The following is a 23,300-nucleotide window of genomic DNA, read 5'->3' on the forward strand; positions in this document are numbered from 1 at the left end:
TGGCGTGGCTGTCACTCAGACGATGGTCACGCCCTTTTCTCTCAGGGCACTTGGAGCCGCTTCACAGACGGGATTTTACTGCGCTGCCCCGGTGCCCTCACATTGCGGCACGGCCCCGGCCCCCTCCCAGTCCGGCACTGCCCCGGCCCCGCGGTCCGGCCCCCGCCTATTCGTTCTTCAGCCCTTCGACGATGAGGTTGAGCTCGTAGCACCAGGTCTCGTAGCGATACGCCACGCGGATCTGGGCCACGTTCGTCTTCCGTATGTCATTGCCATCGGGCCCCTCTTCCTGGTAGTTTTCACCCAGGAACCTCAGTTTCTCCTGCCAGAGGCAAAGACTCCGGTAGCGACCTCAGAACCCCCGCTGGCAGCGCCCGAGGGAAGCCCTGAGCCACGAGCCGAGCTGGTCGCCATTCTCAGGCCGTGGGCAGGACCGCCCCACAATGACACTGCGGGACACCCCCTGTGTGGGACAGAACACACTGCGGGACACCCCCTGCGTGGGACAGGACACTGCGGGACACCCCCTGCGTGGGACAGGACACTGCGGGACACCCCCTGCGTGGGACAGGACACACTGCGGGACACCCCCTGTGTGGGACAGGACACTGCAGGACACCCCCTGCGTGGGACAGAACACACTGCGGGACACCCCCTGCGTGGGACAGGACACTGCGGGACACCCCCTGCGAGGGACAGGATACACTGCGGGACACCCCCTGCGTGGGACAGAACACACTGCGGGACACCCCCTGCGAGGGACAGGACACCCACGTTATGGGAGAGGACACACCTCATGGGACAGGACACACTGCAGGACACCACTTCATGGAACAGGACACACCTCACGAGATATGAGACACTGCAGAACACCCACCTCGTGGGACAGGACACACTGCAGGACACATCCCTCATGGGACAAGACACCCCTCATGAGACAGGACACCCCTCATGGGACAGGACACCCACCTCGTGGGACAGGCCACACTGCAGGATGCTGTTCCTGGCGATCTCACACATGTCACAGGTGCTGAGCTTGAACACCTGGGCAGCAATGGCGTACTCCTCCATGAGGGGCTCCTGCAGCACAGGGTTAGGGGTCAGCAGCCTCTGCCAGCACAGCCCGTGTTCTGCAGGGGCTATTCCAGAGCTCACAGAACCACTGAATCATTGGGGCTGGAAAAGTTCTCCAGAGTCAAGTCCAACCTTCAACCAATACCCCCATGCCGACAAAACCATATCACAAAGTGCAGCGTGTTCTCATTTGTTTTAAACTTCCAGGAACCACTGCCCTGGGCAGCCTGTTTGGTTGCTTGACCCTGTTTCAGTGAAGAAGTTTTTCCTAATATCCTGCCTGAACATCTGCTGGTGGAGGGGGAGATGACTGGACCCTCTGCAAGTGCCACTGGCTTCCAGGAAAACCAAGCCCCACACGGTGCCAGCCCCACAGTCCCAGCCCCAGTGCTCAGCTCACACTGTACCTTGGTGTAGTGAAACTGCATGGGGTCATCTGTAGAAAGGGACACCATGAGCCCTTTCTGGTGGAAGTCAAGCAAGGGATTCTTGGCGTACTCCAGGAAGAGGCTGTTGTTGCTGAGTGGAGACATGGCAATGGGAATTTGGGCAAGGAAGTACAGATACTGCAGCACCGGGCTCTGCAAAGACATGCAGAAGTACCACATTAGGGATAAAATTGTGCACCTACCACCTCTCCAGGGTCGATCCTCAGATTAGGCCAGGTCCCAGCCAGGGAATTGTGTGCAAGGAGAGAATTGGGCCAGACAGTGATCACTGCTTTAGGCCAAGGAGCACAAGAGGCCAAGGAGCTGTCTGATACCAATCTCAGCTGGCTCCAGTGATAAGAACCATATTCTGTGATGGGTCTGGGAGGCTAAACCCTCAAAATCTAATCCATTGCACAGCCACATCCCCAAACATGCTTGGAGAAACCCAGAACACCACTTAACATCTGCCTAAAGCCAGGCTGTGTCAGTGTAAAGCAGAGGCACAGGTAACTGCCATCTACATGAGGCAGCTGTGAGCATTTCTGCTCTGCCGTGCCTGGGCTGCTCCTGGCAGCCTGCTCCACGTACCTTCTTGAGGTTGAGCCCGTGGGAGATGTTATCAGCTGTCATGAAGGCTGCCAGCAGGTGTGTGATGGCCCCGGCCTCGCCGCAGTGCGGGCGGAACAGGAACGTGTTCATCCCACGCTGCCTGGGCACAGGGAAGGAGCACTCAGAGCAGCCAAACAGCAGAGTTGGGTGGCTGGATCCGACTTCAGGCCCAGCTCTGCCCCTACCATGAGTCCCCAGGAGTCCAGCTTGACCTGGGAGCACATTACTCCTTCTCTTTTCTCCTCTCTGTGTGCAATACATGCATCTCTGCAATCTCTAAACTTTCACCCCAGGCCATCACACCTCATACCGAGGGCTGTTTGGATTGCTCTGGGATGTGATGCTCCAAAGACAGAGTGAGGAGAGCCCCACTTCTTCCACACTAACAATCAAAGAACTGAGGCAGCCCTTTGGCAGATCCCAGGCCTCACCTGCGCAGGTTGTTCAGCACCAGGATGTTGGCATACATGTAGTAGATGTAGTAGGTGTAGGATGGGTTCTTCTGCGAAGTCCACTCCTCTGGCTTTGGGCTTTTAAGGCTGAACATGTGTCCACTGTGCTTGGATTCATCATCCACACTGTCAAAGCCTGTGATCTGCTTGGCAAGGGAACAAAAAAGGTGCATCTCACACTCTCCACCTCATCATGCCCAGGCAGGCTCGCTCTGCCCCACCACGGCTCATCAGAGCCCAGGTCAGGCAAGACTGCAGACCTCACTCCTCACACCCCCCAAGCGCTGTCCAGGACTAGAAATAAAGCTCAAACCTCCTCAGGAGATGAGTGGACAGCAATTCACAGCCCCACAGCAGCCAGCCCAAGGAGTCTGACCCCTCCCCGCACTTCTGGCCACACCCCCCCTTCCCCAGATCTGAGGCAGAGCCCACTGATGCCATTTTCCATGTCAGGGCAAATACCCCATTTCTTGTGCACAAACAGGAATGTGAGTTCTTCCCACACCTGACAACATCACCAGGTGACACTCACGTGGCGTAGAAAGACACTCAGCTCTTTGTGGGCTTGGGGATTGACAGTTGCCTCAAACACAGGAACAAAGATATATTCCAGCATTTTCCCAAAGTGGGGGAGGAAATTCTTAGACCTGAACACATCACTGTGGACAGAGAGAGGGATTAGTTGCTTCCAGAGGGACAACCCAGTCCTCTGTCCCCACAACCCTTTCAGGGATTGAGAGGTCTATAATGCACAGTGCTCCCTCATCTCCACAGCCCGTACTAAATCCTGGGGACTTGGATCATCCACTTCATGTTGGGGGAATAGACCCGGTGGGTGTTGAACCACTTGGCCAGCTTGGCCCACTCCTCAGGCGACCGCCCGTAGATCGAGAGCCGGGGCTCCGTGTGCTGGTACTTGGCATCCTCCAGGTCAGAGCCAACCTCCTGCAAACCAGAGCACACCATGGCAAGGGAAGCCACAGCAACAGCACAATGTCACCCTGTTCTCCTCCTCTCTCTCCATACCTTGATGATGGTAGCAAAGTACTCGCCATTGATGGCATTCTCTGTCTTCAGGTAGAGGTCACGCAGCTCGCTGGCCCCCACGGGGTTGTACTTGTCGTTGAACTTGTCAAAGCGCTGGAATGTCTGCCGGCCCTGGAGTGGGGAGATCAGGCTCAAATACTGCCCTCACAGCTTGGCAGGGAGCAGGGACTGAGCCAAACCACCCAAAATGGCAAAACCAGGAGCTGACACAAATAGGAATGCACACAACAAGTGTGGGTGCACAGGGAAGGGAAAAGCCATGGGGGCAAGAGTGGCCCAAGAGTGATCTTAGAGTAAATGTTCTACCACTTACAGCATGGACATCCAGGGAATCCACTGTCAGGTCATATGGGTGCAGTTTGAGGCTCTGGAAAAGCTGTTTCAGGGTGAGCTGTTTACCCTTGGCGTCATAGACCACACGGTCAGCATCCACACGGTAGGATTTCTTGATGAAACGCAGAAGGTGCTTCTGGTTCATGCAGGCTGCAGCATGGATGTGCGTGTCCACCTGGGAAAACAGGGACAGCTTCAAGCTGGGATGCTCAGGTACCATCCCAGGGAGGTGAGCAAACCCCTCAGGTGAGCACAGGTGTGGGGAGCAGGGCTCAGCCCAGTGGGTGAATGCAGCCAGAGGACACAACTTAGCCAAGAGCATTGAAGGCAACACGTTCCCATTCACTGCTGCTGCTACAGACATGGACTCTAACATCTAGTTCCCAGGGAGGGGCAGGCACCATGACAGCTCCTTTCCAGGGTCCCTGGGGGTCTAAGCCTTGCCTTTTACCTTCCTGCAGTTGTAGAAGTCACGGTGGGGATTGTTCTTCAGCTCCCTCATCTCCTCCATCTCATTGAGCATTTCATGCACTTGGAACTTGGACGAGAGGAACTTGAGGCGCCGGTGAGTGTAGGTCTTCCTGGTGAGGGCAAAGGGCAGAACAGTCACTGGGCTCCTCATCCCTCTGCACAGGGACACAGATTCCAGCTGGGAGCCTACCTGCAGGTCCTGTCTCCAGCCCCTGAGTGCAGCTTTGCTTAAGACCCAAGTCAGAAGGGCTGACAAGGGCTGAGGACACTTGGGCAGCCAGGTGTGTGTGGGAACTCACACTGGTCAAATAAGAGGTTTTCAGGCTTCAGACACTAGCCTGAGCCTGTGGGAAAGTCAAGTACACAACTTTCTCTGGCCTGGGAAATCATAAGGAGAAATCCAAACAATCCTTGGAAGGTGAAAAACTATTAGCAGGTTGTGTTTATCTAACTTGTTATTTACTTGGAAATAACGGTCAAGGGGTGTTGTTCTAAATGACCAGTCATATTCACTGTACCCAAGTTCTGTATGAAAAGAGTGTGTTTCTAACAAAACTTCACTCTATGCCCTCCCATGAAGGCTCCGAGTCTCGTATCATCATTTTGCCATCCCGAATCATAACGATAGGTGTGTCAGCAGCAGGTTCCTCCCTCTTCCCAGGAAGGGGAGGGGGCTGCCCTGACCTCCCTCTGAGGCAGGGCCTGGTGGGTTGTGCACTTACACAGGCCCCTGTGCAACTAGGACCAGGAGGAAGTTCATGTCATCGATGAAGTGCTCGAGGCTGGGGTAGGGCAGGTCCTTTGGCTCATTTCTCTCAGCCGCTGCCTTGTCTGCATAGACATAAACTATCCCATCCTTCATCTGCACATGGTATCCCAGGTCCTCAGGGAGGTTCCCAGTGTCAAAGGGATCCTGTCCATCCTTCACTGGTGGGGTGAACACTGCAGCAAAAGGAGAATTCCATAAGGCTGCCAGCCCAAACCCCCCAGGCCTGCCTTGCTCCCCCCACCCCATGCAGCGGGCAGGGACACCCCACCACTGTGGGACCAAGGAGGGGGCTTGGGCAAGTGCCTTGCACAGCCCTTTCCTGAGCCCTGCCCATGCTGGAGCCACAGGAAGCCCCTGGGGTGCCTGGATGTACCTGGGCCAGCGTCACTTGGTTTCCAGGGCTTGCCCTCAGTCATGCGCAGGTACTGCGAGGGCGTCTTGGGGAACCTCTGCAGCGACTGCTGCATGTTCTTCTCCCGGATGCACAGCGCCCGGTACAGGCCACTGCATACCACCTCAAAGTCTTCCACTGTTACCTGCAAGGGAGGTGATGCTGAGGGCAGCTGAAACACGAGTGTGTCCAAGAGACACCCTGGTGCACCCAGGTGGAGGCAGATTTTGGTCACAGCAAGATAAATGTCAAAAAATGATTTGGGCTGGAAGGGATCCTAAATTGCATCTTGTTCCAGCCCCTGCTGTGGGCAAGGACACATTTCATTATCCCAGGCTGCTCCCAGCCCTACCCAACCTGGCCTTGGATGCTTCCAGGGATCCAGAGGCAGCCACAGCTTCTCTGGACACCCTGTGCCAGGGCAGCCTCACAGGGAAGAACTCCTTCCCAATATCCCATCTAACTCTGCCCTCTGGCAGTGGGAAGCCATTCCCCTTGTCCTGTCACTACATGGTATTGTAAAAAGTCCCTCTCCAACTTTCTTGTCACATATAATCATATCATATCTCATATATCTCATCATATCCTGTATCAAATCATGTCATATCAATTCCTGAGCAGGGCAAGGAGGGGATGATAAGCAGAGTCCCAGGCATGACAAAGGGAAGCTCCTGATTCCAAAACCAGGGAATTCCGATGTCACCCCCTCTTACACTCCTTATTGAAATCAGTAATTGGTCCTGAAATGGAAGCCAGGCCTGAGCAAAACATTAAAGTTATTTTTGGAGTTATTTTGGGCTGAAATTTAAGCAGGAACAACAACATGCACTTACCCTGTATGTCAGTGATTTTTTATTTACTGCCAGACAAATGTTTTAGGCAGTCGGAAGAGGCTGGAGTGGAGCAGGCTGGGAAACCAGTACTCCCAGCTAGGACAGTCATGGCAAGAGGAATATGCTTAGTGCCTGAGCAGGGAGGGACTTCCAGATCCCCTCTGCTATGCAGCCCCAGGGTGAGCAGCCCTCCAGCAGGTTCTTAGAAGCAGCACAAATTTAATAGGAGGCAGAGGAGAGGAAGGCAGGATTAGCACAGGATGTGATTAGAGTCCTGGACAGCTGGGTCTAGGTGACCCTGCCTGTACCAAGCGCCTGGTGACTTCCCTCAGCTGTTCTGGGGTCCCTGCATATACACAGACCTCAGACAGAGCTGTGTGCAAGCAGAGAGGATGTGACAGAGTGAGCACAGCCCGCCCTGCCAGCCCCTTCCTGGAGAATCCCATGGAAATATGCAGCACCCCACAGCTGCTGCTGAGGAACTCAGCTCTGGATCCCCAGGGATGCAGCAGGGCACCCCCAGCTGCTTGTGAGTACTGACTGAACTGGAAGACACCCTCTCCTTAGCAGCTGGTCCAGGCTCCTGTGTCACTGGCACTGCTGAGGGACAGGCAGGGACCAGGGGGGTGGCCAGCATGAAAAGGGAGCAGCCATGGAAGTACCTACCCCAGAGGCATAATCCCCAGTGATCTGCACCCGCTGGAAGTCGGGCACAGTCTGCTTCTGGGGGCAGGTGGAGTTGGCTCCATCAGTGACAGCCTGGCTGGGTACAGATGAGGGGGCTAACACAGTTGTCTTCATGCGGATCAGCTTCTTCCTGCTGTGGAGGAAAGGCTCAGGCAAACAGCCCCATTCCATGGTCACACACCAGGAGCCAGGGGCACTTCCCACAGCCACATTCCAGCTGTGTACAGCATGATCCAGCTCACTGGGGATCTCTGATCACAAACCAGATCACTGGTGGTCCCTGAGCACCTTAAACAGGCGCTGCCAGAAGCACAGGCCACAGGACACGGGGTGGCCACAGACTTTGGAAGTTGCATCTTTCCAGAGTCCCCAAAGTCTCCCTCCCCGGCAGTTCTGTGGCCATTGCTGTGCTGACACCCAGGGAACAGGCCAAGGGTGTCTTTCTGTCCAACAGTGGAAACAGTTGGAGAGGAAATCCTGGAGTACCTGAGAGATGCCCTGGGATTATCAAGGATTTATTCCACAGGTGTGGTGAGCTGTGCCCAAGGGCCTTGATTTATATCCCCCCGCATTTGCTCTGGCCAGGAGCTGCAGGCTGTGCTCTCTCCTTGCCCAGGCTCCTGGGAACTCACCGCTTTTCCACTGTGGCACTGGTCTCCTGGAGCATCATGTGCAGTGTATTCTCCTGGCGGGAGATGGGGCAGATCTCTTCCACATCAAAATGAGAGATTTCCCCCCTGACCTCCTCATCCCTCACCTCAGAGGCAAAGATCTTCTCAGCAAAAGAGCGCAGGGACTCGTCCATCTCTGCAAAGAGGAGTTCAGTGTCCCACAGGGAAGGGATTCCCAGCCACTGGAACAGGCAGGTGCCCCTTGCAGGCAGCTCCGTGCTCAGCTGCCATTTCCTCATGGCCTCTAGAGAAGACTCTGAGCCACCTCCCAAATTTGGAGCAAGGCTGGGCCACACCTGGTGGGCTGGAGACATACCTTGATGCCCTCAGTACAGCAGGAAAAGTAAATACAGTCCAAGAATGCTGCCAAAAGGCCCAGAGAGAAGCAGGTCCTTGGGAAGGGCAGTTATGGGAGCATGCACTGGGTAGAAGAGGGGAAAGTTGGCAAAGCCCTTACAGCTCCAGGGAGCCTGAAATCCACTTGCTGCAGCAGTCAGGGGGACAGAGGTATGGATGGGGGCGGAGCTGGCAGCCTGAGCACTCAGCTCCCACCATCCAGGGCAGCCAGGGAGCCCCAGCTAGGCACTTCAGCATGTGCATTGGCTGCAGAGGTGCCAGAGCCAACTGGCACAGGGCTGGCTGGAGCTTTATGGAGGACAAGGAAGATTAAAAGCCCTTCCACTGCCAGCAAAACACCATAAAACAAGAGCCCAAGGGTTCTGCTGGGAGGCAGCAGCTCCCAGAAGCAGATGTTTGTATGGCAGCACAGGGACATTGACAGCAGGTTTTGGCAGCTCAACACAAAGCAAGGAGAGATGCCCAAGGATGGACCTCACCATCGAGTGTCACACAGGACATGGTCACACGTGGGGACCAAAGCAAAACAGACAGAGGGTTCTCAGCAGCACTCAGGGTGCCAGAATGATATTTAACAAGCTGCATATTTTGGTGCTGTATCAAAGAACCAAAAGGTGGGACCATTCCGTGTAACACTGATGGACAGAGCTGGCACTGCCAGGAAATAGCATGATCTTCATTATCATGTAACTGTTGCTTGGTTCCAGAGATCATGTCTAGGCAGTAACACACAGAGCACAGAGAAACCCAGCAGTACTCACGTTTCTGTTCTGCTGTTTGAGAGAAAACAGAGACAAAATAAAAGCTGTTGTGATCAGCCCTTGAAAATCTGAGCCTTTTTGCCTTATCACCTCACCAGTCTTTTAAAAGGGATTAGAAAGTACAAGTTTAGCCAAAACCTTCCATATCTTCCAGTTATAAAAGAATCATAGAATCTTAGAATGATTTGGGTTGGATGAGACCTCAAAGCTCACCTGATGGGCAGAGACACCTCCCACTATCCCAGGTTGCTCCCAGCCCCATTCAACCCAGTCTTGGACACTTCCAGGGATCCAGGGGCAGCTTCTCTTGGCAGCCTGTGCCAGGGCCTCCCCACCCTGGCAGGGAGGAATTCCTTCCCAATATCCCATCTAAACCCACCCTCCTTTGGCTTAAAACCATTCCCCCTTGTCCTGTCATTCCCTGCCTTGTGAGAAGTCCCTCCAGCATTCTTGTAGCCCCTTTAGGTACTGGAAGGAAAAGGCAGAGAAGTTGTTGCTTTGAGGAACATGAAGAGGGAAGTTCTGCATTGCCTCGGTGATGCCCCAGCATGGAACCAAACCCTACCGCAGGTCCATCCCACCCATCCACCCCAGTGTGGCTCTGGCACAGATTCTGCCTGGCACCATCCCTGCTTTCCCTTCAGTGTCCAAGGTGGAGCATTCTGTAGAACCCAGATCCCGTCCCCCCACACCACCAGAGCCTGACAGGTAACAGTCCTGTGCTGAGGCTGAGCTGGCCTGGGAGGGCTCTCCTTGCACCTGCAGCAGGGACACAGGGCACGGCTTTCTCCTGCTGACCAGGAGAGCAGATATTCCAGAGACTCAGAGCACTAGGCTTTGCTGGTTTTTGCCCTTGACCCACCCTCCTTTGTGGCCCTCAGGATGGGTGCTCATTTCAGAGATGCTGAGTTCCATCCCCCTGTGGTCACAGCTCCCCTTATTCCCAACAGGAATAAATAACAGCTGAGACACTGCACTGCCACAGAGGCTCACTGCTGCTCAGACAGGGTGGCAGCAGCATTCTGAGGGTGCAGCCTTTGCCCTTTCCACCTGCCCCAGCAGTTCAGGCTGCAGCTCTGGCATCACAGCTGCTGACTCCCCAAAGCACAGCCTGAGCAACACACGCTCTGGAATCCTGACTCCACTAATTCATTTGCCAACAAGGTATCCCAGAAATGTTTAGTTTGACCTTTCATCTCTTTAGTGGATGAAAATTACACTCAGGAAGGTTTACAACCTCCCACTGATGGTGCAGGGCCAGGCTTTAACACCAGCTTCATGTGCTAGGACAGCGTGCCTCACACCACAGCAATCCCAAACATGTTGCTATCGGGGCTGTTTGGTGCTGTTATCACTCAGGGCTCTGCACTCACCTGTCACATGTCCCTCTGCACTGTCCTGCAGAGCCTGGCTGGCCCTGCTCCTCCTGCCCAGCTCCTGCTCCCATCCCTGCAGGGCTCCCCACATCTGAGCCTCACCAGGCTGAGCATAGATTCCTGAAATCCCTCTGAGCCTTTCCACAGGGATTTAATGGTGTCATTACAGGACACATTACATCACAGGAGAAATGATATTTTCCTTCAGTACAAGCAGAGCATGATTTAAACAGTAACACAATTTCTTTACTGCACTATCCAAAAGTGTCTCCAAGGGGGAAGAAAAATGCCCAAAGACCCCAGTGAGGTCCCCTGGACACCACACATCAAAATCTCCAGGGCTGTGGGCCTGGAACCTGCCCCATGGCTCCTTGGGCTTTCAGACCTACCTGGAATTCTCACCCGGGACATTGCAGCAGCGTTTGCAGAGCCTCAGGAACACCCCAGAGTCCCCAGGCACAAGGGACCAAGTGACTACCCGTCAGCCCAACACTAATTTTACTGCTTTCCCTTCCTGTAATAGGACTCTCCCACTCTAAAAGGACAGTGCAGGTCAACTGTGGAACTATTTAAAGGGCAGCCACAAGCACTTGCACTGAAACAGGTGAAAGCAGGGCTCAAATTTAATTAATCTTCAAGTCAAGTTTGCATTTTACACTTTGTGGAGTGTCACTTGGTGTCTGGCCAGATTTCCGCTTTCCAGGGTAGCTGCACCTTTCTAATGTGATCTGTGGGATTCAGTCTTTTAAGAGAGACTAAACCTGATGCCTTCTGTGCTGAAACAAAGGTTTAAAGGAAATTCCCAATCAGAACAGGGACTGTGGATAGGTTCAAACCATGTGCTCTCACCTGAGCTGTTCAGAGATTTTTCCTGAGGGGGGGATCTCTTTGAAAGCCTGGACTTTACCAACAGGGTTGCCCAGATGTCCTCACTTCTTCCCAGCTGAATCCAACAAATAAAAGGAAAGTGCAAGGAGTCAGAGTTTGTTCCTGAGCTTTTCAGGAACTGCCTTTTTCAAATTTTGTGTCATAATGTTGATAATTAGTTCTGTATGTGGAGAGCCACAGCCAAGGTGTATCTGACAGAGAGCAGCTGTCAGTCAAGCCCAAGGTGGGTCAGGGAACTCCTGCCTTAAGCTTGGGGCTGGCAGAGCAGCTCTTAGGTTGGGAGGCACCTCCTGGCTTCATTTGAAGCAGGTTGTTTCCAGCATGTTTGCTTTGAGGGTTGTACTCTCCTGTAGGGTGTCCTCAAACCTTCTTCAGATCTCACCTGCAGCTGGAAAACACCTCCTGTGGGAAGAGAAAGGCCAGAATTTGTTGTGTCCTGTGTGTGGCCAGGATAACTCTGAGCTTCTGATTCAGATTCCTGGTGGGGAGTGGTGGAACTGAACAGGCCAGGAGGATGAAATAGTTCTGATGTGAAGCAGAGTCTTTCCCTGTCTGTTTGTGCTTCGATTCTTGATGGTGTTGAAAAACCGCTCAGGAATAGGACAAAGCATTTGGGCACGGTCTGGCTCTGGTTTAAAGGGTGGCTTTAGTCAGAGCATTGAAAGGAACAGAAAAACCACCTGGAACAGACACCATTATTTGGAATTATATGGGATCCATTTTGCAGGAACAGCTATGGAAAGGTCGTATCCAAGAAGAAAGCTGGAAGAGGTGACTGAGTCTCCTGCAGAAGTAAAATAAAATACAGAGCTGGAAATAACAAGCCATGGATTTTGTCCTTAGGAGCACAGGAAACTTGTGGCCCAGCCAATGAAGTGAGCTGAGACCTGGTGCAGCTTCTCCAGCTGAGATAATTTCCACAGCATCCAGAAACTCTCTGGAAGAGATGTGCCCACTATTTGATGGGCACAACTTCAAAACAAGCTGGGTGACAACTGAGAAATTCTCCAGAATTTAGGGAATTTTACCCCCTCTTGCCTGTTATTCCCCAAGAATAAAAATTTCCCTCCCTCCAACCTGCAGAGGTGCAGCACCAGGGCAAAGCTGGGATGCTGGTATAGCTTTGGTTTCCCTCTCATGCTGATAAAATCTTCAGGTTCTAAATTCTCTTGCTCTCACCCATTTTCCAAATTTGAGAGTCTCCACACCACATTATTGTTGAATTGTTTCATTCAAGGTCCATTAAATCTGTCTCCTGCTTGTTTGCTCTCTCACAGGGGCTGTATCTGCCCTTGGGATCTTGGGATTCACATCTGAAACCAAAAATAACCTTTAGGATACAGAGGTCATCTTTCTCAAAAGAAGGAATCTTGATCATCTCTTGATCCCTCAGCTTTTTTAATCACACGGTCAGCTTGAGTGGGTTCATGGTGGAAATCTGAGTAAAGCCTGGGCACACTGTGCTAAAGTTAGATCCAGGGCCTGTGCAAAGTCAAGGATTGACACAGACAGCCTGTCTTCCCACTCTTTTTCAGCTGGAAAGTGAGTGATTCACACTCAAAGGCTTTGGGGTGGCTCTGAACCCCACACCTTCACCTCTGCGCTGCCCTCCTTCTGCCCAGCCCCAGCCAAGGGAAAATGGTTGGACATGGCAGAAATTTGGCAGCTGGGGCTACTGAGCAGGATCTTCCTCCTGGCCTTGCATCCACAGCACAGACAGAGGCCATGGGGCAAGCTTTGCCAGAAAATGGCTTAAATTCCTCAAGAGGAGGAGTATGAACAGAGCAGGGCACTCCTGGCTGGGCTGGGCCTCTCATCAACAGCATTGGGGAAACCCTCAGCAAATGGGGTCAGCCTCTGGTCCTGGGCACAGCCAGGATCAGTTCCCTAGCAGGAAACTGGTCTGCAGGACCAGGTGCAGGGAACAAACTCATTGCAGGGATACCTTCCCCCAAATCCCCAGGTCCTTAGCACCCACCCGAACTCAGGGTGTGAATCCTCCAGGCACAGGCAGTGCCTGCTGGAGCTCTGTGCCCCTGGTCCTGGGGGTCTGTTTTTAAATTCCTGGCACAAAACCCACGTTGGACTCCAGGTTTCAGATGCCTGACACAAGGTCTGAGGAGAAATACCCTTGAAGCACTTTTACTGACTGTGTGGTCTGATACAATTTGCCTTCTTGCAGGAGGGAAGGCAATAGGGAAGTGCTTTAGGAGACTGAATCAAGCAATTTAAAAGCCTAACAGAGCATGATTCGGGCACAGCAGTAACTTAATAGCTGGTTTTGCCATTGGAATATCAAATAAAGAAGCTTCCCTCTTCATTTTTTTATGTAAGTCAGCATGAGGGAGCCCACTGCAAAGAGAGATTCAGCAGCAGCAAGATGCAGATTGGTGAAGTCATTAAAACTGGACTCTGGATCAAGGTCTCAGGCCACCCTCACTGCTCACTGATACTCTAGGGCACACCTGTGACAGAGCTGACCCTGCCCCGTGACAGACTGGAGTAAATCCCACCCCACACACAGAGCAGAGGGCACTGTGATAAACTCTCTGTAACCCACTCGTGGGTTCTATGCCCAGAACCCAAAGAAAAAAAACAAAGAATTCCAAGTTTATTCTTTAAAAAAGTTATTTAAGAAGCAAAATAATTTACTTCAATTCAAACCAAATGAGATGCATTATTGAAAGCAAATAATTAAACAAAGTAACAACAAATTAGCCCTTGGGTTAAAAATCCAGATCCCAACATTTCTCCATCATCCTGAGGGTCACACACAGGCAGACACTCAAGATTTGGGCTTTTTGAGGAGCACAGACAGGTCAGAATGAAATTCAAACTTCCACTGCTCTCCTTCCCCCACAGATCTGAGGCAGCTTGAAATCCAATTCTAAGTCTGAGCTGCACTAAAAATGATGGCAGCTTAAACATCCTGGTTAAAATCCAAAGTCCTAGCAAGGACAAGGACAGAATTCTGTTGCAGAGCCATGCAGAAATGTTTGTTACAGACATTGGCACTTGGAAGTTCTGAACAAGAGCTTCACTCTTTTTTAGTATTTTACCTCAAAAGTTGTTCATGTCTGTTCTGCCCAGTCAGGGCACTGAAATCAGCTTGGCACTAGTGCAGAGTTGTGCTGTTCTAAATAACAATATTTGGACCAAATCTACTAAACTGCCTTTTCCAGGGACCTGTCTTGTGAAAAACCTTCTGTGCTTACCTTCTAAATAATTTTCCCAAAAGTTCACAGAGTTTTGTCCTTCCAGTTCTTGGCTGCCACCAAACCCAGAGTTCTCTGTGAGACAGCTGGAAACAAATTACAGCCATTCAGTCCACACTCCTGACTAGTACAACATTCTGATTTGGGGTTTTTTTTTGCTGGATTTGGAACTACAGTGATGGAGTTGGGAGTATCACCTGTGCAGGTCAGCTCTACAGCATCCTAAAAACTGAAAAAAAATCCTAAAAACCCTTCTAAAGGTTCCAAAGGTGACACTAATACAGACCAAGGCTTCTCCCTTTTCAGGTTTTACAGAGCCCAAGAGAAAGGGAACAGCAGAGAGAAGTTGCATTTTCCAGTCAGTTCCCACATTTCTGAGAATTCCCAGCTTTTGGAGCTACAGCTGGTACATTTTAATGCCAAGCAGAGCATGCAGAGCAGTGTGGAGTGTTGCTGTGATGAACCTCCATGCGAATAACTCTCCAGGCTGACATCAATCAAATGCCAGAGGCTCCCCATAGCCACAGGCAGCCGTGCTCTGAGCAATCCTGCTGGCCAGGAAACAAATTCCTGCATTTCCCAAGAAATCAAACCCCACCCATGGATCTGGATGACAGAATGTCATCAGTTCAGTGTCCTCACAAACTCCACACTGCCCCTTCCTGCTGGCTCTGTGTGACCAGATGTGCATCCCAACAGCTTGTCCTCATTTCCCAGGGGTGTTTTCATTAACTGGCCACCCCTGTGCCACTAACCTCCTTAAGAGCAGACCCTCATCTCCTGCCACAGGGAAAGCTTTCACAGAAAACTCTTCCTGACAAAGCTTTCTCAACCCTGGCTGTGCAGTGGTGGCAGCTCTGTCACGTTTAACCTGCAGCACAAGATCAGTCAAGGAATGGTTTGGGCTGGAAGGGGCCTTAAAGGTCATCCCATAGGTCACACCTTCCACTGCCCCAGGTTGCTCCATCCTGGCCTTGAACACTTCCAGGGATGGGGCAGCCACAGATTCTCTGGGCAACAAGAAACTGAACTTGAGCCACAGGCAATTCTGCCCCACCACTGTGTGTATATTGCTGGAAAATAATATTTTACGTTAAATTTTTTGTGGGTTTAATTCTTATCAGTCATGTCAGTCAAAGTTAAAATAAATTGAAAAAAAGTATTTATAAGGATTATCACAGATAAAGAAAATATGGTGCAGATTGATCCTCTTCATTGCCAGAAGAGAATTAAGACTGTAAGTAGTGAAGGAAGCAATATTAAAAGGAAAAAATTCCTCTCTCTCTGTTTACTGATTTCTAATCTCCATTTGAAATTGAGCACTCCAAATTAAGATGTGTGACTGACACCAACAACCTGAAACTGAGCCTCCTGCAATTCACCTGCTCTGCTGGCCTGGCACTGCCCAAATGCTCCCTCTGTTGGCTGAGGGCTCCTTCCTGCTCCCCCTGGGAGCTGGGGATTCAGCTCTGCTGCCTGGGCAGTCCCAGCAGCACAAGGGCCAGGGGAGGAGGACACGGCACTCCAAGGATGGTGCTGGAGGTTCTGCAGCACTGACCACACCTGTGCAGCCAGCTAAGGAGGGGAGGGTGTTTTGTTCTGGGAAGAACTCACTCAGCTCACAATTTCCTCAGCTGGAGGCTGTCAGAGAGAGCCCAGAATTCCCCCCAGTCTGTCCCACACCTTCCCTGAGCAATCACTGGACTCATTTCCCTCCTCACTTTGCAAGGATGCTGTGATCAGAAGCTGGCTCAGGTGTCTGGGGCAGGTCCTTCTCCCCTCCATCACACAATCCCAGACTGGTTTGGGTTGGAAGGGACCTTAAAGCTCGGTTCATTCCACCCCTGGCATGGCAGGGACACCTCCCCCTATCCCAGGCTGCTCCAAGTCCCGTCCAACCTGGCCTTGGGCACCTCCAGGGATGGAGCAGCCACTTTCTGCACCCCTGACAGAGTCAACCCCAACCACCCACACTCCCTCCCTGACAAGGAAACTCCAGCTCCATTTTACAGTCTAAAGACATTTTGAAGAGACTCTTTACAGTCTGTGGTAAGAAAATAATTCAGAATAAAACGATCTGCAAGTTACAGAGAGAGCTGAATAGCAGCTGTCCAAAGCAACCTCCAGTTACCAGATTAATTAGTGAGAAGCTGCCCAGAAATGTTGGCAGTTCATGTTAAAAACGAACAGCTGACATGTTTGGTCCAACTTGGAAGAGATCTGAATGCTGCAGGAAAACAATACAGAATATAAACTGTTCCACCCACAAAGAAAGTAAAACACAGATGCAGTGTGTTCCCTTGTTTAAAAGTCTCACAAGTGCCTGCTGGACCTTCCAGCCTCCAAATTCCTGCTGGAGGATCCTGTCAGGCACAGATCACCCACACCACACTTGCCTGCTTGAGACCATGAGCTCCCAAGAAATTCCAGTCCTTGGGGTTTTCCTCAACCCAAGGGACAACTTCAAATCTTCTTAGCAAACAGGCACTTAGTTAGGAAAGGTTTTCCTTTTTATTACAGAAATGGAGGATCAGGGAGGTGGCACTCCTGGCACTGGAGATGTTGCACTTTTGCTGTACAGGTGCACAGAGAGCAGACACCCAGCTGAGAGGGGACAGGGGCACTCCTGGTGGCACAACCCCGTGTGACATCACTCTGTGCCACTCCTCTGACAGCACTGCACGGAATCCAACAGACAGGGGACACACAGCACTTCTAGCTTTTACTCTAGAGGTAAAGTGTCATCTTTTTTCACAGCATTTAGTCTCTATAGTTCACTTTTGTGTCTGGTTTTCTTCTTGAACAAACCCAGGTAACACAGTGAGAAAAGAATCCCAGCACATCCAGAGATGCTGCTGCTCCGTGAGCTGAGCAGGGAGGTAGATGCCACGGGTGTTCTCTTCAGATGGAGCACGGAGAAGGACCTTGTGCTAATTAACTCTGGTGCCCAGAATCTGTCACTGGCACCGAAACACTGCAGGGATCAGCAGGAGAGGCAGCACAGGAGATCGAGGCTCATCCAGCAGCTGCACCTGAACCACGTTTGCTTGGCATCTGGAACAGAAAGGCACCTCCAATTAGCACTAATTAGCTCTGTCCCGCTCTGGGGTGGATGTGCAGTGCAGCAGTGCAAGTCCTGAGCTGGTCTGTCAGTTTTCATAGTCATGAGCAACATCTTTCAGGGAACTGCTGAAAGGAATTTCCCTCAGTTGGGAACTCAGATTTCATTATCTGCACCTTTTTATTTGTTTAATCCTAGAATCAGCACATTCCAGAGGAACACAGCTCGAGGGAAGCTGTGCAGGAGTCAATCACTCAGGAGCATGCTGCTCTGTCAAGGTGCTTCTTCAGAAATTACATGTTCTCCAAACAGTCCAAATGGTTTCCCAAAGGAAGCAGAGGAAAAGGAGACAGAAAGGAATGACACAGAAAATCACACAATTGAAATTGGTGGAAATCATGGAATGTTTTGGGCTGGAAGCAGCCTTAAAGATCATCTTGTTCCATCCACCCATCAGCCAAAAGGGTGACGTGAATGAAAATTCCTTTCCTTAAGCTCTGTCACCAACTTAAGAAGGGAATTTTTCTTTTTTGAGCATTAAAACAGTGTAGGATCCAAATCTCTGGGAATCCATAGGTTGTTTAATAGGGGAAAACCCCACCTACAGCAACCAGCATTTCTAAGCCACACCTATCAACTGCTGAAAGGCAAAGAGACAAGAAGCCAGCGGAGGAGTGGAGTTCCAGCTCACCTTTTCACATGACAAGGCAGGACAATCCCATGCAGCCCTGGTTCCCATCCTCGCTGCTGTTGAGCTTCTTCATCCGGTACTGCCGGATCTCTCTCACCAAGGTGTAAAAAGCATCTTCCACACCCTGAGTGCAAACACAAGACCAGGTATTTTATTCCCTGAAGCTTTTGAAATCACTGAGCTGTCCATCCCAGAGCCCCTTACTGGACTTGAAAGACACAATTCTACAGGAAGAGCAGCACCCAACTGTTGGGGACAGAAGCAGAAAATGTGCCCTTACCTGTGGTGCCTGGCTCTGACAGCAAAGAGAGCTCTGAGCTTCACATAACACCATGGAGACAACTTTTAAAGTAGAGAAACTGGGAATGAGGGTGTGTAGGTTAAATAGAGTTTTCTTGAGTCACTGGGTGAGAGAGTTAGAGTTTAGGGTTTAAGCTATATTAGAGAATAAGAGAAAATATGGAGGATTTAGGGCATTGTCCCTTTCTCCTTCTTTCTTCATCTTCTTCTAAGGGTTTTTGGGTAATAATGAGTGACTGGATAAAGAAATCTGCAGTGCAGCACACAGGTGTCATTGGGTCACTAAGAAAAATAACTTACTTGGCATTTAATTATTGGACAAAGAGACACATAAAATACCTTGGAGAGATTCTTTACTGTCCGTTTTGCACCTCTCTAACTTAGTGTGAAGAGCTATAATATATATATATATTATATATATATATATATAATATATATATAATATAGATAAGGAAAGAATAAACAACCAAGCCCAAACATGAGAAAACAGCCTCTGTCTCATCAATCTCAGTCCTGGGAAAAGGAACCCAGCCACCAGTGTCACCATGACACACAATTATCCCATGGTTACTAAGGGGAAGAAACCCATATGGATGTCCCAAACCATCTCCTTACACTCCTGCCTCCTCCTGGGGGAACAACCACTAAAATAAACATGGAATACTGTATTTCAGGGAGGTTCCATGCAGGAAACAAGCTGCTCCTTGCCTAATTTTAGGATTCTTAGAGTTTAACTCTTTAGGATTTTCTGTCTGCTGCTCAATAGTTGCACTTTCCCTGCTCCATTCCCGTGCTGCAGGCAGAGCAGGGCTGGCTGGACAGGCCCACATGGCCAAGGAGGCTTTGGAGAAGCCCATTAGTCCAGTCTGGGGAATTCTGTGTGCAATCATAATCTGCTAATTGGCTTTCATTAATGAGCCAAGAGAACCAAGCAGGTCTGGGGCGAGCGAGCTCAGCCTCTGACACTCCCCAGGGAGAGCAGCTGAGACTCTGCTGCTCTTCCTGCAGCTGAAATTGGCTGGAATCAAATTTTTAACAAAAGCTGAAGCAGTAGAAAGTAGCTGGGTTCCTTTTTTCTTCTGTGTGTTTTGTGAGACTTTATAAGAAGGGTATTGATTTATTAAAATTAAAATGTGGTTTTTATTTAAGAGATAAGTATTGTTTTTTAGGAATTATTCTGTGGGCATTTGTTTCTTATTGGGAGGTTTTTTATGGTTTTGGAGGTTTATTAAGAGGGGTTTTGGGTGGTTGTATTTATTGAATGTTTCAATAGTAAATGTGAATTTTTTTATCTTTTTTTTGGGCACGTGCTATTTTTTTTCTTGTTACGTAATTTTCCACAAAACCACTGTAGGTCTCTTTATCTCTACATTTACCGGTTTTAGTTAATTATTCTGAGTATTTATTTTTTCCCTAGTTAGTTTTGAAGTTTTATTTAGTAACTTCAGAGGAGTTGCAATTATTTTATTCTCTATGTTATTTACCAATATGACCCACTTGAAAGGAAGTCAGGATGAGTCTAAAGTGATTCCTGCACTGGCCCAGCCCAGAACTCTTTCAAGCTAAGAGTGAGTGGGGAGAAATAAAAGCTAAAAATTGCAAAGGGATTGAAAAATGCTTCTCTTGTAAATAAGGCACACGGGAAAACGCCATTCCTGCATTTCCCACAAAGCAGTCAGCCCCTGGGGGAGCCCCTCACCTGTCTCGTTTTTGCAGAGGTCTCTATGAAGGGGATTCCGTAGCTTTTTGCCAATTCTTGGGCCTGTTTTGTGTCCACTGTTCTTGTGGGCAGATCACATTTGTTCCCCACCAGCACCATGGGCACATCATCTGAGTCCTTCACTCTCTTGATCTGTTCTCTTTAGGAAGACAAATTAAAAAAAAAAAAATAGGAACTATTTTCTAAGTATAAAAACTGGTTTAGTTCATATTCAAACAACCTCGTACCACAAAAACATATTAAAGGTGAGCTGGGCCTCAGGGGTCAGCAGGATGGCCGAGCACTTTATGAGCTTTGTTTTGTGTCCGTGGATAACTCCACCCTGGATTTCTCACCCATTTTCTGTAGGTGTAAATGGCTTCTGATTCACAGAATCCCAGAACAGCTGGGGCTGGAAGGGCTCTCTGGAGATCACCCAGTCCAACCCCTTTGCCAAGAGAAGATCTCCTGAAGCAGGTGACCACATCCTGCTGGGTTACAGATGTGTCCAGAGAGGAGACTCCACAACTCCCTGGGCAGCTGCTCCAGGGCTCTGCTGCCCTCAGAGAAAGAGGTTTTTCCTCATGTTGAGGTAGAACTTCTTGGGGTTTAGTTTATGGCCACTGCTCTTTGTCCTGTCCCTGGGCACCACGGAAAAGAGTCTGACACTTGGCATCCCTTGGAGATGTTTATAGAGACTGATGATTAACACAAAAAAAAACCCTAAAAATCATCCCAGTCTTAACTGACTGAAGGTGGTGATGAGGCCCTGGCACAGGGTGCCCAGAGCAGCTGTGGCTGCCCCTGGACCCCTGGAAGTGTCCAAGGTCAGGCTGGACATTGGGGCTGGAGCACCCTGGGACAGTGGAAGGTGTCCCTGCCATGGCAGGGCTGGCACTGGATGGGCTTTAAGAGTCTCTTCCAACCCACCACTGTCTGTGATTCTGTGCATTGGCACAGAACAGCAACAAAACTTTCTGAAAGAAGTGAGAGATTTAACATTTGTCTGTTACTGAGCCTCCACTGAGGCACTTGAGTGCTTCATTTGCCAGCGTCCCTGCCCTGCCCCATGCTCGCTGCTCATGGGGCAGCCCCAGCTGTACCTGTAGAGGTTGATATCAGCGAAGGATTTGCTGTTGTTGATGGCAAAGACGCAGAGGAAGCCCTCTCCTGTCCTCATGTACTGGTCCCTCATGGCGCTGTACTCCTCCTGCCCCGCCGTGTCCAGGATGTCCAGCAGGCACGTCTCGCCATCGATCACCACCTGCTTGCGGTACGAGTCCTGCAACACACGGCACCCGGGAGTGAGCCCTGCGCTGCTCCTGCCCGCCCCGGGGATACGGAAGAAAAATGAAAATAATAATAAAAACACAGGAGGAGCTGCTCCAGCTGTTCTACAGAAGCTGTGGCTGCCCCTGGATCGCTGGAAGTGCCCAAGGCCAGGCTGGGTGGGGCTTGGAGCAGCCTGGGATGGCGGGAGGTGTCCCTGCCATGGCAGGGGTGGAACGAGATGAACTTTAAGATCCCTTCCACCCCAAACCTGTCTGGATTTTGTGATTCTCATCCATCTCTGACGAAAAAGTACTTGTATCTAAAACTATATTATTTTAAATATTACGCAAACGATCCCATTTTAAATGAGACTCTAAGCCCTCTCATCCTTTGTTACAAAACACAGAACTCCTGCTGCTTTAAAGAAATTCCTCAACAGGAGAAGGAAAAAAAAACCCCACAAACACCTTCCCTGTGAGCAGAACCCACGCCCTGCACAGACCCGTGGGGGCCTTTTGGGTTGCCTGTGGCTGCTTCAGGAAGGCCGAGGCAGAAGGGGGCAGGAACCGCTCCCAGAGCCCCGGGCCGGGCAGGGCCCTCGGGCTTCCCCCGCGCTCCCCATCCCGTGGCTCCGAGCCCGCACCGGCTCCCGCGGCCCCGCGCACCTCGATGGTGGGGTCGTACTCGTCCACGAAGTGGTTCTGGATCAGCTGGATGGTCAGCGCGCTCTTGCCCACGCCGCCGGCGCCCACCACGACCAGCTTGTACTCGGTCATGGCCCCGCGGCCTCGCCGGGCCCGGCCCGGCCCCGCCGCCGCCGCCGCCCCGCGATCGCCCCGCGCCGCTTCCGCCTCCCGCCCGCGCGTCACCGCCCGCGCCGCTTCCGCACACGCGACACGGGCGCGACACGGGGGACACGGCGGGACACGGGAGGGACAGGGACACGGGATACAGGAGGGACAGGGACAAGAGACACGGGAGGGACAGGGACACGGGATACAGGAGGGACAGGGACAAGAGACACGGGAGGGACAGGGACACGGGATACGGGGAGACAGGGACACGGGATACAGGAGGGACAGGGACAAGAGACACGGGAGGGACAGGGACACGGGATACAGGAGGGACAGGAACAAGACACGGGAGGGACAGGGACACGGGATACGGATGGAAACAGGAGGGACACGGCGCCACCAGCACCGCGGCTCCGAACCGGCAACAGCAGCGAGGCCGAAGCACGGGGATCCAAACGGGGAACGGCACCGAGCACGAGGCTTTAGAGGGGGAACGACACCGAGCCCACAGCCAGTGGTTTCTAAATCAGGAATGACACCGAGCCTCTCTCGCGGTTTGAAAAGGGGTTTAAGTCAAACTTTGTGCTTTTTAAAAGGCTGGTTGGTAACGAGGAGCTGGAGCTGGGCAGTTCCAGGTAAGCAGCTGCGGTGGGAGCATCGTGCACTTGTCTCATCTTTTAAGGATAATAGAGCACAGTTCCAAGAGGAAGGGAGCAGGAACTGGGACAGGCAATTCCAGCAGTGGGGATCCATCACAAACACCCAGCACTAAGCCCCTGCTGCCATCAGACCCCACCGCAAATGCAGAGAACTCGCCTGGGGCTGAGCAGCAGGGGAGGGAGAGATCTCATAAACAGGGACTGGGGTCCTAAATAGAAGTGATGGAATTTGTAACCAGTAAGTGTTGCTGTTTGTTATAATAGACGTAATAATATATTTGTAGAAATAGTGCTGCATTGATGATGGGGCCTTTCAGAGAAAGCTCCCTGCTTTGTGCAAACTGGAATAAAACACAGAAATTCCTCAGGGAGATGTGAGAACTGGAGGCAACAGGACTGAAACCTGTGATGGGGACAACACAGCCCCTACTGAAGAAAGAAGAGACTGAGCACAGTGAG

General features: G+C 51.2%; 2 protein-coding genes across 3 annotated transcripts; both read right to left on the reverse strand.

Moving 5' to 3' along the window:
- Positions 1-35: 35 nt before the first annotated feature.
- Positions 36-10,806, reverse strand: AMPD1 (adenosine monophosphate deaminase 1). 2 transcript variants are annotated; one of them, XM_058855706.1, is made up of 15 exons: positions 10,652-10,806; positions 7,730-7,904; positions 7,077-7,227; positions 5,560-5,722; positions 5,140-5,359; positions 4,398-4,527; positions 3,927-4,121; positions 3,593-3,724; positions 3,348-3,511; positions 3,099-3,225; positions 2,546-2,709; positions 2,094-2,214; positions 1,482-1,655; positions 970-1,080; positions 36-322 (listed from the first exon to the last, which is right to left on the reverse strand). In XM_058855706.1, exons 1-15 carry the CDS (start codon positions 10,671-10,673, stop codon positions 167-169), a joined length of 2,205 nt encoding a protein of 734 aa, XP_058711689.1. In that variant the 5' UTR covers positions 10,674-10,806; the 3' UTR covers positions 36-166. The 2 variants fall into 2 exon arrangements, with proteins under 2 accessions (XP_058711689.1, XP_058711688.1); XM_058855705.1 differs by having other exon boundaries at positions 37-322; positions 7,077-7,230.
- A 5,567-nt stretch (positions 10,807-16,373) lies between these two features.
- NRAS (NRAS proto-oncogene, GTPase) lies at positions 16,374-22,251 on the reverse strand. Its single transcript, XM_058855718.1, has 5 exons — positions 22,054-22,251; positions 21,220-21,398; positions 20,117-20,276; positions 18,118-18,241; positions 16,374-17,419 (listed from the first exon to the last, which is right to left on the reverse strand). Exons 1-4 carry the CDS (start codon positions 22,162-22,164, stop codon positions 18,122-18,124), a joined length of 570 nt encoding a protein of 189 aa, XP_058711701.1. The 5' UTR covers positions 22,165-22,251; the 3' UTR covers positions 16,374-17,419; positions 18,118-18,121.
- Between the last annotated feature and the right edge of the window lie 1,049 nt (positions 22,252-23,300).

This window comes from Poecile atricapillus, chromosome 23, assembly GCF_030490865.1.
Source record: "Poecile atricapillus isolate bPoeAtr1 chromosome 23, bPoeAtr1.hap1, whole genome shotgun sequence".
Lineage (NCBI taxonomy): Eukaryota > Metazoa > Chordata > Aves > Passeriformes > Paridae > Poecile > Poecile atricapillus.

Coding starts and splice junctions, on each gene's coding strand:
- AMPD1 (XM_058855705.1), bottom strand. CDS start 10,673: ATGTCCCGGGTGAGAATTCCAG. Junction 3,725..3,926: donor ATTCCCTGGATGTCCATGCT/GTAAGTGGTAGA, acceptor TCCCCACTCCAG/GGCCGGCAGACATTCCAGCG. Junction 3,512..3,592: donor ACTTTGCTACCATCATCAAG/GTATGGAGAGAG, acceptor TCTGGTTTGCAG/GAGGTTGGCTCTGACCTGGA.
- NRAS (XM_058855718.1), bottom strand. CDS start 22,164: ATGACCGAGTACAAGCTGGTCGTGGTGGGCGCCGGCGGCGTGGGCAAG. Junction 21,399..22,053: donor AGTACGACCCCACCATCGAG/GTGCGCGGGGCC, acceptor CGTGTGTTGCAG/GACTCGTACCGCAAGCAGGT. Junction 20,277..21,219: donor GCTGATATCAACCTCTACAG/GTACAGCTGGGG, acceptor GTCTTCCTAAAG/AGAACAGATCAAGAGAGTGA.